Consider the following 17,755-nt stretch of genomic DNA (forward strand, 5'->3'; position numbering starts at 1 on the left):
GCGGCGGGCAGCCTGCTACGTCACGTCGGCGCCGCGCCACTTGGCAGGCCCCCTTCTCCACGTCCTCCCCCCCTTTGCCGCTTTCTGGAAGGTTCGTGAAGGCGGTGGGCGCGTTCCGTTAGTCTGCGGCCGTCCGGAATCCGGCTCCATCCGTCCTCCCCAAGTCCACGCAGACCCAGCCGACCTTGCCATGCCGGAGAACGTGGCTCCTCGGAGCGGGGCGCCCGCCGGGGCTGCCGGCGGCCGCAACAAAAGCGCCTATCAGGATCGTGACAAGCCGGCCCAGATCCGCTTCAGCAACATCTCCGCGGCCAAAGGTATCGCTCCCAGGGTCTGACCTGCGGCCGTGCGGGGTCGAGTTCTGTCTGCACTGTCATTCTGATCTTGGGTTGCCAAGGCACATTTTCTGTTCCTTGAGATGATCTCGTCTTTCCAGTGATAGATGGAAAGATCTCTCTTTGGAGGGATCTGTGCTGTTTTTTGCCGGTAATTCCCAGTGCCTAGTATGGACACCTTTGGACTGGCCCCATTCTGGGTCTCAGACGCCCATAAGTTTTCATCCTCGGTCGCTCATCACACTCCAGTAGAAAGCAGCCGAGGCCCGCACGTGCGGCTGCAGTCCTTTGGGATCGGACACAAGAGCCCTGTCGCTTATCTGCTTATTGGTTCCATTGGTAGAATGTTGTTTGCATAATCCATTTTAGTTTTCTTGCCCTTGTAAAAGTACCATTTAAGTAAGCTCTTGGCGCAACTAATGAAACGAATTGAGAACTTAGTGCTTATATTGGGGCGGGGACCTTTGTATTGCGCTGTGGGAAAGACTCATCTGTCCTGTTTGGGAATATGGAAAGATCTAGGCTGTGCTTTTATGTTCTCCCTGTATGTGCAACGAAACAAACAAGTCTAGAAATGTGGACAGTTTGTTGGTGTTTTCGTTTTATAGAATATTTTGGTGTATGGTAGAAATGAAGACCTGAGTTACAGTTCTCTCGGTGGCTTTGTGACCTTCGACCTCTAGCCAGGGTTTTCTCCTCCGTAAAATTGAGGCTTTTTTTTTTTTTTTTTTAGACTTGTGAGAATTAAGAATAGTCGAGTTGATGGGGCGCCTGGGTGGCTCAGTCGGTTAAGCGTCCGACTTCAGCCAGGTCACGATCTCGCGGTCCGTGAGTTCGAGCCCCGCGTCGGGCTCTGGGCTGATGGCTCAGAGCCTGGAGCCTGTTTCCGATTCTGTGTTTCCCTCTCTCTCTGGCCCTCCCCCGTTCATGCTCTGTCTCTCTCTGTCCCAAAAATAAATAAACGTTGGGAAAAAAAAAGAATAGTCGAGTTGAGATAGAAGAATCTGGAAGGAAAAATGAGAACAAAGGCTTAGAGATGTTACCTAATGTGTATTGAATATTGAAACACAGTGAGCATTCCATCATGGCATAAAGTGCATGAAGAAGCGAGAGGTGAGATTGGAAGGGTAAAATGGGGCCAATCTCGAAGGGTCGGTGAGGAGAGGCCACATGAATTATCTGTGAACCTGACCTTGAAGAGAACTCAGAACAGAGACTACTAGTCTTTCCAAGTCAGACAAAACTCAACAAATTTGATCGAGGAAAGTTGCTTTAGTTAGGTGCATTTTCGGTTTAATTCAGGGAGCCACTTTTTATTTAGATGTTATCCAAAAAATGCCCCTTCACCCACCCAGATTGGTTGATAGTGTGAAAAAAAAAGTCTAGTATTATTCAGCATGAGTCAGTTAACAGACTGTACTGTGTGCCACACAGTATGTTAAACATCTGACAGTTTTGGAAATGTAAGCAGTCTAAAAAATCTTTTATTTTTTTGGATAATGTGTGTGTTATCTAACTTTTTGCAGGTGAATGTCAGAGCCTTTTTTTTTTTTCTTTTTTTTTGCCTTTTTTAAACACCCCCAGTGTGGGGCTTGAACCCGCTACTCTGAGATGAAAGTCACATAGTCTCCATACGGAGCCAGCCAGGTGTCCTGAATGTGAGGGCATTCTTAAAGTGAATTGGTCTGTTTGTAGAATCATGGCCATGTGGGTACACTACAGTAGCCTGAAAGCGTAATATTGACTGGATAATTAGGAACAGCAGCCTAAAATTACAAAATAAAATTTTAAATCATAGCAAATATTTTCTCTAAAGATCTTTATCATTCACACAATAAAGGAGGAAGTATGCTGGTTGTGGCGTATACAATGATTAGGTCACAATCTCAGCCTTGTGTATATGGGGTGAGGTGGTATGTGAGGAAGGGGAATGCCTAATTATTTGTCTTAGGCTTGTCAAAGAAAAGGGGGTTTGACTTGACTGTTCATCACATCTAATTTTTCTTAGAAAATAGTAAATGGACTACTAAAACAAACATTCTTAGGGACAAATAATAAGTAACTTTGGAACGGTAGACTGTATATCCAGATATATTTCAAGTATCCACTTTTTTTTTTAAATGTTTATTTATTTTTGAGACAGAGACAGAGCATGAACGGGGGAGGGTCAGAGAGAGGGAGACACCGAATCCGAAACAGGCTCCAGGCTCTGAGCTGTCAGCACAGAGCCCGATGCGAGGCTCGAACTCACGGACCGTGAGATCATGACCTGAGCCGAAGTCGGCCGCTTAACCGACTGAGCCACCCAGGCGCCCCAGATATATTTCATAACGTATTGATGATGACTGAAAGCTGGGGTTTTAGTTTGGGTTTTTGTTTGGGTTAAGATCTGGGCTCTTTGTTTGTTTTGGTTTATTTGGTGGCAGGGTTGGAAGGTGTCCAAAGGGTATTTTACTGTAGGCCATATATATATATATTGGCCTCACGTTAGCGGACAAAACTCTTTGCCCTCAGAAATTACTGTCTATAGGTAGGAGAGACAGAATAGACAAATAAATGGAATTATATAGCATATTAGGAAGTCTTAAGGAATGGAGAAAATACAGTCTTCATTCAAACTACATTGTACTTATTTTGATATTTAGAGAAAGATTAGGTAAATCCTTAAAATGTGTTCTGCCATAGGTAGGGCACAAAGTTATTTACAGGGACTTGTACCAACAAAAGGTGAAATGTCATACAATTAAAGGAATTACTGTTTCCAGTAGATTATTATTAGACAATGAATTTTCTTTAGTGGACACAGTATAAACAGTTGTATACCATATCCTAATAAGGACAGAATGATCATTTGAAAGGAGAAATACTTCGTGGGGTTTTTTGTTTCATTTTGTTTTAAGAGCCTTGATTTCTTCCTTCTGTTTACAGCTGTTGCTGATGCTATTAGAACAAGCCTTGGACCAAAAGGAATGGATAAAATGGTAAAAACTTGAACTGTTTGTTACATATTGAGTGCTATTGTCCACACTGCAAAATCTCAATAGAGGGTTAGGATGTGCTGCTTAAAAAATAAAAAGTATTAGAAAGGTACTTTGAAAGTTTAGAAGAATAAAAGATTGCTTTGGAATGAGTAGGACTTAACTATAATTCATATTTTATTTGACGCTTTTAACATTGAAAATGTGTCCGCCAGAGTAGTTCTCTGTTGTTTTGTTACGTGGAAAGTACAGTAAGGCAATAGCTATGAGCGCTTGAGTTCAGTGTTTTCTTATTGGTAAATAACTGTGACCCTCTATGGGTCACTTGTTCTTCCAGCAAGAGAATACTGCTAAGTTGAGAATACCAAGAAATAAGTTACTATTTCAACTGTGAGAAGTGTGTACATTGTGTTCTTGATGCTATCTTTTTTGGAGATCCATAGTGTCGTTTGTTACTATGGATATGAACCCAGGAATAATAGTAATTATATCCAGTGTCTAGATTCCTTCACTTCGAGCAAACAAAAATAGCTAGAGTAAAGCCAAGTGTTGCACTTGCAAAGTTAAGCTGTTGCTGTATATTCTTAAATCAGTATACTAACATAAGGGAAGAGAATTTAAAATTAAGCACAGTTGTAAGCTCTGCAAACATAAATTAACTTCTCTACTAAGAAGTTTTAAAGTTAGAGCTTTAGGGTGTCATAGTGCTGGGTAAAGAAAACAAAATTTTTGAAGTACAGTGTTTTCAAAAAACAAAACTTTCCAGATTCAAGATGGAAAAGGCGATGTGACCATTACAAATGATGGTGCCACCATTCTGAAACAAATGCAGGTGTTACATCCAGCAGCCAGAATGGTAAGTATAATTTTAGATGAGTGGGTTTTTTAAGTGTATTGCTTGATATTTATAAAGAGTTAAATTTGTTTCTTTGATCACATTGTGTTTAAGCATTGTGAATTTACTTTCTTTAGGTTAAGCAGGCATGTTTTTAGGATGCATTGTGTGCCTAGCATTGTGCTCTTCAGTGCAAGGTTGTAATAAAACATGAATCTCCTTGTCCACAGGAGTGTGCCAGGTAGTTGAGGAAAAAGGAGATAAAAACATGAAATGCCGTGAATTATTAGCTCAGTGGGTGTTAGTTGGAAGGGAGCAATGTAATCTTAATTGTGTGCAAAATAAATCACATGTCTAAACTTTACACTGGTGTTTATTAGAAATAATTACCAATTCAGCTAAGTGTGATGATGATTCCAGTGTCAAGTGAGAAGTCACCATATCTTTGAAAAGAAATTCCATCGAAAAGTTACATTTAATTATGTAAAGTTGACTTTTGAAGTGAATTAGATTCTACTTACACAGAGTCATTTCAGATAAGCTTCCAGAGGACTCCAAACTGACACTTGTGCCATCTAGAATGCTGCATTTTTTTTAGCTTCCAACTCTACAACATTATTTATGCTTTCTGACAGAAACTTTTTTAATAGCTGGGGAGAAAAAATTTACAACCCATAGTCTGAACCAGAAATCATAATACAGCTTCTTATAGAGAGTATACCTAAGCAGAATTTTTTTGTGTCACAAATATATCAATCATTTAAAAATTTTTTTTTTTTTCTCAACGTTTTTTTTAATTTATTTTTGGGACAGAGAGAGACAGAGCATGAACGGGGGAGGGGCAGAGAGAGAGGGAGACACAGAATCGGAAACAGGCTCCAGGCTCTGAGCCATCAGCCCAGAGCCTGACGCGGGGCTCGAACTCACGGACCGCGAGATCGTGACCTGGCTGAAGTCGGACGCTTAACCGACTGCACCACCCAGGCGCCCCTTCAATCATTTTAAAATGAAACCCAAGAAGTCAAAAATTGTGTTGAATCTTAGAGTGTTGATAACAGTAGTCAAGTTGTTTGTGACACTGATCAGAAGGCCATTCGTTTTATATTTCAGTTAGATGTTATTGGGTCCTCACATTTCTCATTGAGCAACTTAGCATGTTCTGTTTCCTTAGCTGGTGGAGCTATCTAAGGCGCAAGATATAGAAGCAGGAGATGGCACCACATCGGTGGTCATCATTGCTGGCTCTCTCTTAGATTCCTGTACCAAGCTTCTTCAGAAAGGTAGGTAGGACTTGGGACATGTTTTATTCCTAAATAAAGGCCAAAAAATACTAAGTAATAGGAGATATGATAGTTGATTTGGAATAACGAATCTTATTATTAGGAATTTTTAGGTTAAATTTTGCTTGGTTTATCATATGAATAAGAATTTTTTTTTCTTTTTTCTTTCTTATTTTTTTTTTTTAAACCAAGCTTTATTTTGAATGAAACTTGATAGAATTTTGCTTTTCTAAAATAAGTTGTGGTGGTGTTACTAATCTTAGGCTCTAAATGAGAATGGTGATTTGGGAGAGATTGTATAGGTTCTTCTACTGATAAATAGTGCTTAATCATAGTAGTGACTCTCCAGTCACTTATTCTACTTAGAATTGTGATGTTTTGAAAAGTATATAATTTGGCTTCAGTCTTAAAGTATCATGAGTGCAGCATTGATCTGTTCCAAATTAAATTTTTTTTTTTTTCAACGTTTATTTATTTTTGGGACAGAGACAGACAGAGCATGAACGGGCGAGGGGCAGAGAGAGAGGGAGACACAGAATTGGAAACAGGCTCCAGGCTCTGAGCCATCAGCCCAGAGCCCGACGCGGGGCTCGAACTCACGGACCGCAAGATCGTGACCTGGCTGAAGTTGGACGCTTAACCGACTGCGCCACCCAGGCGCCCCAATCTGTTCCAAATTAAATGGAAATAAATTATTAGCCATAATAGCAGCTAAAGTTGTTCAGACTATTTTGTTTATAACTGAAGCCTCAGTTTATTTTTTTTTTAAATTTTTTTTTTTTTGTTTGTTTATTTTTGAGAGACAGAGCACAAGCAGGGGAGGAGCAGAGAGAGAGGGAGACAGAATCTGAAACAGGCTCCAGGCTCTGAGCTGTCAGCACAGAGCCTGACGTGAGGCTCGAACTCCTAAGCCGTGAGGCCATGACCTGAGCCGAAGTCAGATGCTTGACTGAGCCACTCAGGCGCCCCATGAAGCCTCAGTTTCGATAATTTAAAAAATATGTCTGCTTTGGGGCGCCTCGGTGGCTCTGTCAGTTAAGCATCCAACTCTTGATTTCAACTCAGGTCATGATCTCATGGTTTGTGAGATCAAGCCCCACATCAGGCTCTGCTGATAGCATGGAGCCTGCTTGGGATTCTCTCTTGCTCTCTCTGCCCCTCCCCTGCTTACACGTGCTCTTGTGCTCTCTTTATCTCTCTTCACTCTCTCTCAAAATAAACTTTCAAAAAATTTTTTAAATTATGACTGCTTTGAAATTATGAGTGGAAAGTTTCTATTTTTAACATGTGCCATATATGTAGTTCATGTGTTACAATAACGAAATTTTAACAAACAGGGATTCATCCAACCATCATTTCTGAGTCATTCCAGAAGGCTTTGGAAAAGGGTATTGAAATCTTGACTGACATGTCTAGACCTGTGGAACTGAGTGACAGAGAAACTTTATTAAATAGTGCTACCACTTCATTGAACTCAAAGGTGAGTCCGGTACTAAGGGATCATTGCAAAATCACATTTTAAAGTTTAAGAATTGTAACTCTTACATTGTGATTTTTGATGTTAAACGGTTCATAAATGTTAGGTCTAGAGTGTCTAGATAACTGAAGTAATTTGTACAACTAAATTAGTTAAAGTCAAATTTCCTCCTTCAAAGCTTTCAAATAAATTGTATCCCCATTTTACATATGGGGAAATAGATGTAGTGAAGTTAAGTAACTAACCCAAGACCTATCAGTAAGAGGTAGGTTGAGGGGCACCTGAATGGCTCAGTCAGGTAAGCGTCCGAGTTCAGCTTTGGTCATGATTGTTGAGTTTGAGCCCCCAAATCAGGCTCTCTGCTGTCAGCACAGAGCCTGTTTTTTTTTTTTTTTTTTTTTTTTTTAATTTTTTTTTTTTTCAACGTTTATTTATTTTTAGGACAGAGAGAGACAGAGCATGAACGGGGGAGGGGCAGAGAGAGAGGGAGACACAGAATCGGAAACAGGCTCCAGGCTCTGAGCCATCAGCCCAGAGCCTGACGCGGGGCTCGAACTCACGGACCGCGAGATCGTGACCTGGCTGAAGTCGGACGCCCAACCGACTGCGCCACCCAGGCGCCCCATCTCTCTCCTAAATAAGTAAAAAATAAGGGGTGAGTTGAGATTGGAACCCAGGACAGGTTTGCCCATCCATAGTCCCTCTTAACTAATAATCAATGCTGCTTTTTTTAGTTTTCAAATTTAAAGCATTGATTTTTTTTTTTTAATTTTTTTAATGTTTGTTTATTTTTGACAGAGAGACAGAGCATGAGTGGGGGAGGGGCAGAGAGAGGGAGACACAGAATCCAAAGTAGGCTTCAGGCTCTGAGCTGTCAGCACAGAGCCCTATGCGGGGCTCGAACTTACAGACCATGAGATCATGATCTGAGCTGAAGTGAGACGCTCAACCAACTGAGCCACCCAGACGCCCCAAGCATTGATTTTTTTTCTAAGAATTTCTTGTGCATTTAATGTTAATTGTTTTCTGTCACATTCTCTTCATCCCTCCTGTATTTTCCCCTTTTTTTCATCAGCTTTATATCAATACATTCATTTTATTTCAATGTTATATGGGGAGCTAGTGTTAGTCACATACATGATACTGTTAAATGTCCACAGTTGTAACACAGAATAGTGTGGTTACAGGCATTGGTCATAGAGTCTAGAATACTTGGGTTTAGTGCTGGGTTCATCACTAAACTAAGCTGTGTGACTCTTCAAATTTCTTCATCTGAAGATTGAATGAGTATATAAATGATAAGGGCTAAGATCATTTTAGATAAGAATTGTCTGCATAAAGTTAACTTGGTTTTTGGATTTCCTATAGAATTATTAGTAATTCAGACAGTCTGTTTACTAAATTAATAAAACAGGAAAGCAAGCAGACATTTTGTGCCCTTGGTGACTGACAACATGAGTGGACAAGACAGTTTGTATGGAATGTTGTCTTCATGTTCCCACTCTTCCTTTGCAACCCAAGAAAAGTGGTTAAGATTACTTCTTGAATATCTTTGTCGTTAAAGAACTAGGATTTTTTTCTGTTGTGAAGTTGATTTTATTATTATTTTTTTAATTCCAGGTTGTCTCTCAGTATTCAAGTCTGCTTTCTCCAATGAGTGTAAATGCAGTGATGAAAGTGATTGACCCAGCCACCGCTACTAGTGTGGATCTGAGAGACATTAAAATAGTTAAGAAACTTGGGTAAGCATGTCTAATTTTAACTTTAGTAAAAATAAGGGGTACCTCAGTGGCTCACTTGGTTAAGCATCTGTCTCTTGATTTCGGCTCAGATCATGATCTCATGGTTCATGAGTTCAAGCCTATGTTGAGGACGTCAGCACAGAGCCTGGTTGGGATTCTCCTGTCTCCCTCTCTCTCTGCTCCTCCCTCAGTTGCTTTCAAAAATAAATAAGCTTTTTAAAGAAAAATTAATTTTAAGAACTTGTATTAATATGGGAATCTCAAGAGTTTGTTTATATCCTTTTACGATGGCAAGGCAGTAGTGTGATCAGAGTTCAGGAATAGGGCACTAATAAATGATTCCTGTTTTATTCGACTGATGATTTTTAATCTATTAGTGATCTATTTTTTTAATAGTTATTTCTCCCAGATTTTATTTGGCTCACTGTATTTTTTTTAAATTTTGTTTATTTTGAGAGAGGGAGTGGGGGAGAGGCAGAGAGAAAATCCCAGGCAAGCTCCATGTTCAGCATGGAGCCTGACATGGGTTCTCGATCTCATTACTGTGAAATCATGACCTGATACCACATCAAGAGTCCGTCGCTCAACCAACTGAGCCACCCAGGCGTGCCCTGATTGGCAATCTGTTAAACTTAACAGATTTCCACCTGTTAACTGTCGTCTTCTTGTTTTCTTTTCTCTTAGTGGGACAATTGATGACTGTGAGCTGGTAGAAGGGCTGGTACTTACTCAAAAGGTGGCAAATTCTGGCATAACCAGAGTTGAAAAGGCTAAGATTGGGCTTATTCAGTTTTGCTTATCTGCTCCCAAAACTGATGTAAGTAAGAGCCAAATGCAATTGGTTCCTTGTTCACATGTTTTGACTTTTTAATAGCTCAGACTTTTGTTTGTTAATACAAAAACAGAAAATACACTAGTAATAAAAACCATAGGTTTCAAAAGAATTTGTGAGATTGAGGGTGCCTGGGTGGCTCAATCGATTAAGCATCCAACTTCAGCTCAGGTCAAGATCTTGCGGTTCTTGAGTTTGAGCCCCGAATCAGGCTTTGCTATCAGCGCAGAGCCCATTTTGGATCCTCTGTTTCTCCCCCACTCTCCTTCTCTCACAAAAATAAAATACTAAAAAAAAAAAAAAAAAAAAAAGAATTAGTGAAATTGAGACAAAAGTAGAAATTGTTGATGACAGACATGACAAATCAGTAGCTTCAATTGACTGTCATTGAACTAAGCGTTGACTTCATAGATAAGGCAAATAGCAATAGAGGCTATGTATGAAATAGGTTATGGAAAAGTTACAGTGTAAGTAGAATTTTCTAAATTCTTTCTAGGTTTCTGAGAAACCTCCACCCACCCTATAGCAACAGACAGATCTTTTGTCCTACATTAGCACAAATGAAACTAAACCAGGTTACTGTTTATACTCTAAAGAAATGTTTTTAAAGGTGTTTTCATATCTTTTAGTCATAAGTGCTATTTCCAAAAGTGGGTGGTTGAGCTTGTCACTTCGCTCAGGTTTGTTTTCTTTACAATGTATTGCATTACACATTTTTAGTCCTGTGTTTCCCAAAAGTTTAACCCATAGAAAAATTAATTTTGTTTTATACACCACTGATTAACAAGATTTGTCCCTGGTACCTCCTTTCAGCATGCCAGTTTTGTTTGTGTTTGTTTGTTTTAACAAGCCATAGAGTAAAAAGGATGCAACTGAAATTATTTCAGGAATGCATATATCTGTATGAAGAAAATTGACATATTCAGGAAATAGGATAATCATTTCACAGTTACCAAAAATGTACTTGCAAAAAATATAAGACAGCAAGGTGTATAGATAAAAGTTAAAGACCTGAGTTAACGTTGGTTTTCATCTTCCTAGGTCTTTTCTGGGGTGACAGTATGATATCTTACTTGGTATGATTTTGGTTGAAATACATGATATTTGCATTAAAAGTTTGTCTTTCTCACTAAAAAAAATTAAAGGCAAAAAAAAACCTCTTATAAGGCAATTTATTAATATGTTATTCTTTTTCTCAACAGATGGATAATCAAATAGTAGTTTCTGACTATGTCCAGATGGACCGAGTGCTGCGGGAGGAGAGAGCCTATATTCTAAATTTAGTGAAGCAAATTAAAAAAACAGGATGTAATGTCCTTCTCATACAGAAGTCTATTCTGAGGTGTGGGGCTATTTCTTTTGTTCACTTTTTTATTTTTTTAATGTTTATTTTTGAGAGAAAGTGTGTGAGAAGGAGAGGTGCAGAGAGAGACAGAGGATCCGAAGCAGGCTCCATGCTGATGGCAGCACAAGGTGGGGGCTCAGACTCACAAACCATGAGATCATGACCTGAGCTGAAGTCCAGGACTCAAAACGACTGAGCAAGCCAGGCGACCCTCTTTTGTTCACTTTTTAATGACATTTATTTTTGATCCCTTATAGCAATTGTTTAAGAAACATTCAAAGTGAGTAAACCACTGGAAATCTAGGATGAAACTGCATTGGTGGGACAGCACTGTATTCTGATCATCCTCTAAAGTAGGTTCTCTTCCCATTGTGATGATTTAAATATGTGGGATATACAGTTGACCCTTGAACAACTTAGGTTTGAATTGTGTGGGTCCACTTACATATGGATTTTTTTTTTTTATTACAGTGCTGTCAGGTGTATTTTCCTCGTGGCTTTTTAAAGTTTAAGTAATCTCGGGGCGCCTGGATGGCTCAGTCGGTTATGCATCCGACTTCAGCTCAGGTCATGATCTCACAGTTCGTGGGTTTGAGCCCCGTGTCTGGCTCTGACAGCTCAGAGCCTGGAGCCAGCTTTGGATTCTGCGTCTCATTCTCTGCCCCTTCCTCGCTTGTGCTCTTTCTCTCTCAAAAATAAACAAACATTAAAAAAAAATTTTTTTTTTAATTAAAGTTTCATTTAAGTAATCTCTACACCCGATGTGGGGCTCAAACTCATGACCCTGAGATCAAGAGTTGCATATTCTTCTGACTGAGCCAGGCAGGCACCTCTCCTCATCGTTTTCTTAACACTTTCTTTCCTTTATTTTTATCATAATACAGCATAGGGGTGCCTGGATGGCTTAGTCAATTTGGCATCGGACTCTTGATTTCAGCCTGGGTTGTGAGGTTACAGTTCGTGGGTTTGAGCTCCACATCGGGCTCTGTGCTAACAGGGCAGAGCCTGCTTAGGATTCTCTCTCTTCTCTTTATCCCTCTCTTTGCTTGCACGCGCGCTCTCTCTCTCTCTCAGATATTTAAAAAGAATACAACATATGCTACGTGTAACATGCAAAATATCGATTAAGTGTTTATGTTATCCATAAGGCTCTGATCTTTGGGTTATTAGTAGTTAAGTTTTGGGGAAGTCAGGGCATCTGGGTGGCTCATTCAATTGAGTGTCCGACTCTTGATTTTGGCTCAGGTCATGATTCCAGGGTTGTGAGATCAAGCCCTGCATCAGGCTCCGTGCTGAGTGTGGAGCCTGCTTGAGATTGTCCCTCCCTCCCTCCCTCCCTCCCTCTACCTGCCCCCCTCCCCTTCTCCTGTGTGCTCTCTCTAAAAAAGGGCAGGAGGAGTCAAAAGTTGTATGCAAATTTCGGGTGGTGTCTGGGCAGCTTAGTCGATTAAGTGTCCAACTCTTGCTATCAACTCAGGTCATGATCTCATAGTTCATTAGTTTGAGCCCTGCATCATGCTCCGTGCTGACAGTGCAGAGTCTGCTTGGTATTCTCCCTGCCCCTACACAGCCCCCCCCCCATAAATAAATAAGCTTTAAAAAGTCTTTAAAAAAAAAATGACAAAAAGCAGTTGAATGGCAAAGTGGTTTTTATTTTAATCTAGCATTGATATAATCCCTGATTTGTATTTCAGAGATGCTCTTAGTGATCTTGCATTACATTTCCTGAACAAAATGAAGATTATGGTGGTTAAGGATATTGAAAGAGAAGACATTGAATTCATTTGTAAGGTAAAATATTCCTAGCATCTGTGTGAAAATACTGTCTTAATCAAATGTTGTCTTAATTTGTGGATTTGATTTTTTTTCCCCAGACAATTGGAACCAAGCCAGTTGCTCATATTGACCAGTTCACTGCCGACATGCTGGGATCAGCTGAGTTAGCTGAGGAGGTCAATTTAAATGGTTCTGGCAAACTGCTCAAGGTAACAGTATTATAATAAAGCTTTTTATCTATCTGGATTTTTTGTTTTCGCCCTTATTTCACATACCTAATTTGGAGTTTGTTTACTAAAGATTACAGGCTGTGCAAGCCCTGGAAAAACAGTTACAATTGTTGTTCGTGGCTCTAACAAATTGGTGATTGAAGAAGCTGAGCGTTCCATTCATGATGCTCTATGTGTTATTCGCTGTTTAGTGAAGAAGAGGTAATAGAAGTTACTGAGTAATATTTTGAGCATTAAGTTTCTTTACTTTGACTTTTTAAGGTGTAAATAGTAAGTTATTAAGAATAGCTTTCTGTTGGAGAAAATAAGCTAAAAATGTATTTGTGAATTTCAGAGCTCTTATTGCAGGAGGTGGTGCTCCAGAGATAGAATTGGCCCTACGGTTAACTGAATATTCACGAACATTGAGTGGCATGGAATCCTACTGCGTTCGTGCTTTTGCAGATGCTATGGAAGTCATTCCATCTACACTAGCTGAAAATGCTGGCTTGAATCCCATTTCTACAGTAACAGAACTAAGAAACCGCCATGCCCAAGGAGAAAAAACTACTGGCATTAATGTCCGAAAGGTAATAATTTAGTCTCTTAATTATTGCAGAAAATGTTGATTAAAATGTTAAAAGCTTCATAATCATTTATTGAATGAAAAGCATTCTAATGAAAAGTAATCTTGGATTTTGGGGCACCTGGCTGGCTTAGAAGAGAACGTGACTCTTGATCTCTGAATCGTAAGTTTGAGCCCCACATTGGGTGTAGAGATTACTTTTTTAAAAAATAATCTTGGATTTAAGTATGAGATCTGCATGTTAATTAATTTAGGCTATTGAGTAAGAATGAAGATGATGCCTTCACTGAAAAGTATCAATTATTTGGTACTTAGGGATTGTGTGACTGTTAGTGAATTAATTGGCCTGTGTTTCACTTTCCTCAGTTGTAAAAACAAAGACAGTTAATAGTTTCTTCAAAAGCCTGTTGTGAAGATTGAACGTATTACCAACTAGAAAGCTTTTACTAAGTTGCCTAGCATAAACACTATGTAAATGTTAACCATTGCTGCTGTTGTGGCCATTAGCCAAGTATGGTTGTATAGGGTAAATACAACAGTAATAATTTCCCTTTTTGTATTAATGTCTCCTTTTATTGAAGAGACAAATTAATATATAATGGAAAAACAACTGTGAAGATCCAAGGTAATATTTTCGGAATGATAAAAAACTCCAAAGGAAGGGCACTGCCTGGTTAGGGGAAACTTCACGAAGACACAACTTTGATTGGTAGGGAATGAGATTTTAGGTGGAAAAGCAAATGGTTTACAGGTGAAAGGGACCAGGAAGTGACTCATTTTGTCTTGTGGGTTATATGTTGGTGATACACTGGAATTTAACTTTGGGAAGCTTAGATAAGAGCTAGAATATGCCTTTGAGTATTGGGGCAGGTATGTGGGAGGGGGGTTGTTTTCCAGTAGTTGGGAGCTACTAATTTTTTTTTTTTTTTTTAAAATCAAGAAGCTAAGATGATGTAAAAGTATTTTAAGGGGGAAAGACTGGAGGCACGGTGGCCTGCTATGGCCATTGTAAATTAATGCAGTAATCCTGAGAGAAAGGGGACCGAGATAGTGGCAATAACAATTTAAAAGTAGGGTTTAAGAGAGATGTAAAGGAAGAGCAGACCAGATTTGGCCAGATTAGGATTAGGATTCAGGGATGGTTTAAGCATTAAAGATCTTACAGTTTGTTTTTTTTGTTTGTTTTTTTTTAATTTTTTTTTTCAACGTTTTATTTATTTTTGGGACAGAGACAGAGCATGAACGGGGGAGGGGCAGAGAGAGAGGGAGACACAGAATCGGAAACAGGCTCCAGGCTCTGAGCCATCAGCCCAGAGCCCGACGCGGGGCTCGAACTCACGGACCGCGAGATCGTGACCTGGCTGAAGTCGGACGCTTAACCGACTGCGCCACCCAGGCGCCCCATGATCTTACAGTTTTTAATTAGTATGATTAATTTTTGCCCAGATAATGGGAGTTATTTTGGGATTAGGATTGGGGGGATCTAGCATTAATTTAGTTTTTCCAAATTTTAGTTAAATACAACCTACAATACAGAGAAGAGCTTAGTAGGGAATATTTTACTTTTGACTAGGGCAAGGGAAAATGAGGTTTAAAAGGCCTTATTAATTCAAACTTGTAACAGTGTAGTTGGTGATGTAAGTAATAATTACACTAAAAGCAATCTGTGCTATTTGGCAGGGTGGTATTTCCAACATTTTGGAGGAATTGGTTGTCCAGCCTCTGTTGGTTTCAGTTAGTGCACTGACTCTAGCAACTGAAACTGTCCGGAGCATTCTGAAAATTGATGATGTGGTAAGTATAAATAGATTGTGGATGTCCCTATAAGGTCAAAAAGGCATATTTTTAAAAGAGTTTTGGGAGGGGAGCAGGGTGGTAAATGATACTTTGTTGGTCCTCAGGTGGTAACAGTTCATACTTTTACAGTCTTTTCTCACTTATAAAAATAGGAGTGATTTGGTAATTGCCCTAAACCAGTGTTAAAATTTTATCATTACAAGTTGTGGAACTCAGGTTTTTTTCTTGTCAGGTAAACACTCGGTAATCAAGTAACACTGGCCAACTGGCACCATCACAGCCACTAACAGTGTGTCTGGAGTGGAAGATCTCCTTGCTGTTTGGAAGATTGTTTTCCTCTACAAATTCCCAGGCCTGGTCTTCCAGTTGGCACTTGCTTGAAATTGTATTGACATAATTGAATTAAAGTATTAAATGTTTGGTTCCAAAGGCAGATTAATTTATCATCCCTTCTACCCCCAACAGTCTGTTACTTCTGATATTCTTGACCTGTATAAGAAGAGAAAATGAATTCACATTCACTTATGGATTCGTTTAGGTCTCAATCCTGGGTACTTTAAGTTTGTTTGTTTGTTTGTTTTAAACAAGTATTGAGAATTTTAAATGGCCCAGTATGCTCATCACCCTGATAAATCCCCATTTACACAAAAATATCAAAGCCCTGTATATACTGACAGTTCCAAACCTGGAGCCCACCTCGGATTCTGTCTCCCCTTTCTTTCTGCCCCTTACCCCCTCACTCTGTCTTCTGTCCCTCTCTCAAAAATAAACATTTAAAAAAATTTAAAAACACTTTTTCTTTAATCCAAATGACTTATATTTGAACTTTTTTTTTTTTCAATTTTTTAAACATTTATTTATTTTTGAGAGACAGAGCATGAGCAGGGGAGGGGCAAAGAGAGGGAGACACAGAATCCAAAGCAGGCTTTGAGCCATCAGCAGAGCAGAGTCCACCGCAGGGCTCACACTCACAAATCAGGAGATCATGACCTAGGCCGAAGTCAGACACTTAACCGACTGAGCCATCCAGGCACCCCAACTTTTATTTATTTATTTATTTATTTATTTATTTATTTATTTATTTATACACACCATTATGTATTGATATATAAATAAATTTGTAAGTATTGAGAGTCCCCCCTACCCTTTCTAGTCCTTCCTTTCGTTTCTTTTTCTTTCCTTTCTTGCTGGCTAGGACCTAGAGTACAAATGCAGAAAGGAAATGATCACGGTGTGAGAGCCAGCCTCTGAGGTAGCACCCAATAATTCCTGCCTTCTAGTATTCACAATCTTGTGTAACCCCCACCATCTCCCACATTGTACCAGGGTTTAATGATAGCATATGATCAATAAGCATGGAACAGAAGTGACAGGTCACTTCCAGGATTAGATTATAAAATACCGTGGCTTCTGCCTTGGACACTCTGGTTTTTGCTCTCCTAAATTACTTGATCTGAGAGGAACAGGTTGCTATGTTATGGAGAAGCTTTATGGACACAGGCTTTCAGCCAATAGCTAGCAAGGAACTAGGGCCTGTCAACCATTACATGAGTGAGCTTGGAAGCAGATTCTCCAGTCTCAATAGAGCCTTGAGATAACTGTATCCCTGATCAACAACTTTGACACCCTTGCAAGAAACCCTGAGTGCGAACCATTCAGCCAAATTTCTCAAATTTCTGACTCTTAGAAACTAGGTGATGTAAAAATGTTTATTGTTTTAGGGTAGTACATTACACAGCATGACATAAATAACTAATACGGTGGGCATCTTTGTTTTATCCATCTTTTCACCATCAAATATAATTGCTATTTTTGTTTTATTTTTTGTTAGATTCCTTTAGTTAAGGAAATTTCCTTTTATTCCTAATTTCTTTAGAGTTTTATTTTAAACATATATAGATGTTGGGGCACCTGGGTGGCTCAGCTGGTTAAGCATCTAACTCTTGGTTTCAGCTCAGGTCATGATCAGTGGTGGCTTAATGGACTGAGCCACCCAGGAGCCCTCTCCCCTCCGTATTAACATCGCAGACTTCAACTTAGCATTTATTACAACAAATGTTATAAAGTTCAAACACATTTTTGCTATTTCAGTATTGAGTTGCATACAGACCAAATAAACTTTACATAATGACAGACATTTCCATCTATGACTGAAGACACTTGAGCCTTCCACATTGATCTCAGGGCCTACACAGGTGATTTTAAAGTTATCAAGGTTATCCTCAGCTTTAAGTCTCCTTAGTCTCTGGCTCTGCTCCTCGTTCTTCCTGTGCTGATGTGGCTGTGGGAACAGCAATGGCTGCAGGAATTAAAATAGCTGTAGCAGCTGCAGCCATAGCCTCTTCCTTCTGTTTTTTTCCTACTTGTTTTGCTCCTTTTATCCTTTTGTGGTTCTTGTCCTTTTTTTCTTTCTTTCTCTTTCTTTTTTTTCATTTCTATACCCTTTGGAATTCCTTGCCAGTGATGGGTCTGATGGTAGGCTTTTAGTCTTTTTGATCCATAACAAAGGTGACGTGCTTAGACAGGGTGACTTAAGACTGGACAGGGAATGGAGGTGCTTGGG

General features: G+C 39.5%; 1 protein-coding gene and 1 long non-coding RNA gene across 2 annotated transcripts in view; both read left to right on the top strand.

The window, feature by feature from the left end:
• The window catches only part of LOC147582489 (uncharacterized), a 433,267-nt gene extending 416,669 nt beyond the window's left edge, over positions 1-16,598 (top strand). Inside the window, exon 2 of the long non-coding RNA XR_015249196.1 lies at positions 15,852-16,598. This is a non-coding gene — a long non-coding RNA (uncharacterized LOC147582489). The remainder of the gene's footprint in view (positions 1-15,851) is intronic.
• On the top strand, positions 50-15,621 carry CCT4 (chaperonin containing TCP1 subunit 4). The gene is made up of 14 exons (XM_025932836.2): positions 50-317; positions 3,264-3,316; positions 4,080-4,169; positions 5,320-5,428; positions 6,766-6,908; positions 8,526-8,647; positions 9,332-9,464; positions 10,682-10,821; positions 12,519-12,615; positions 12,699-12,809; positions 12,901-13,031; positions 13,165-13,399; positions 15,076-15,189; positions 15,425-15,621. The coding sequence occupies exons 1-14, from the start codon at positions 191-193 to the stop codon at positions 15,437-15,439; spliced, it is 1,620 nt and encodes a 539-aa protein (XP_025788621.1). The 5' UTR covers positions 50-190; the 3' UTR covers positions 15,440-15,621.
• Positions 16,599-17,755: the final 1,157 nt, after the last annotated feature.

This window comes from Puma concolor, chromosome A3, assembly GCF_028749965.1.
Source record: "Puma concolor isolate L17-30 chromosome A3, mPumCon1.1.hap2, whole genome shotgun sequence".
NCBI classification, from domain to species: Eukaryota; Metazoa; Chordata; class Mammalia; order Carnivora; family Felidae; genus Puma; species Puma concolor.

Coding starts and splice junctions, on each gene's coding strand:
- CCT4 (XM_025932836.2), top strand. CDS start 191: ATGCCGGAGAACGTGGCTCCTCGGAGCGGGGCGCCCGCCGGGGCTGCC. Junction 9,465..10,681: donor TATCTGCTCCCAAAACTGAT/GTAAGTAAGAGC, acceptor TTTTCTCAACAG/ATGGATAATCAAATAGTAGT. Junction 12,810..12,900: donor GTTCTGGCAAACTGCTCAAG/GTAACAGTATTA, acceptor TGTTTACTAAAG/ATTACAGGCTGTGCAAGCCC.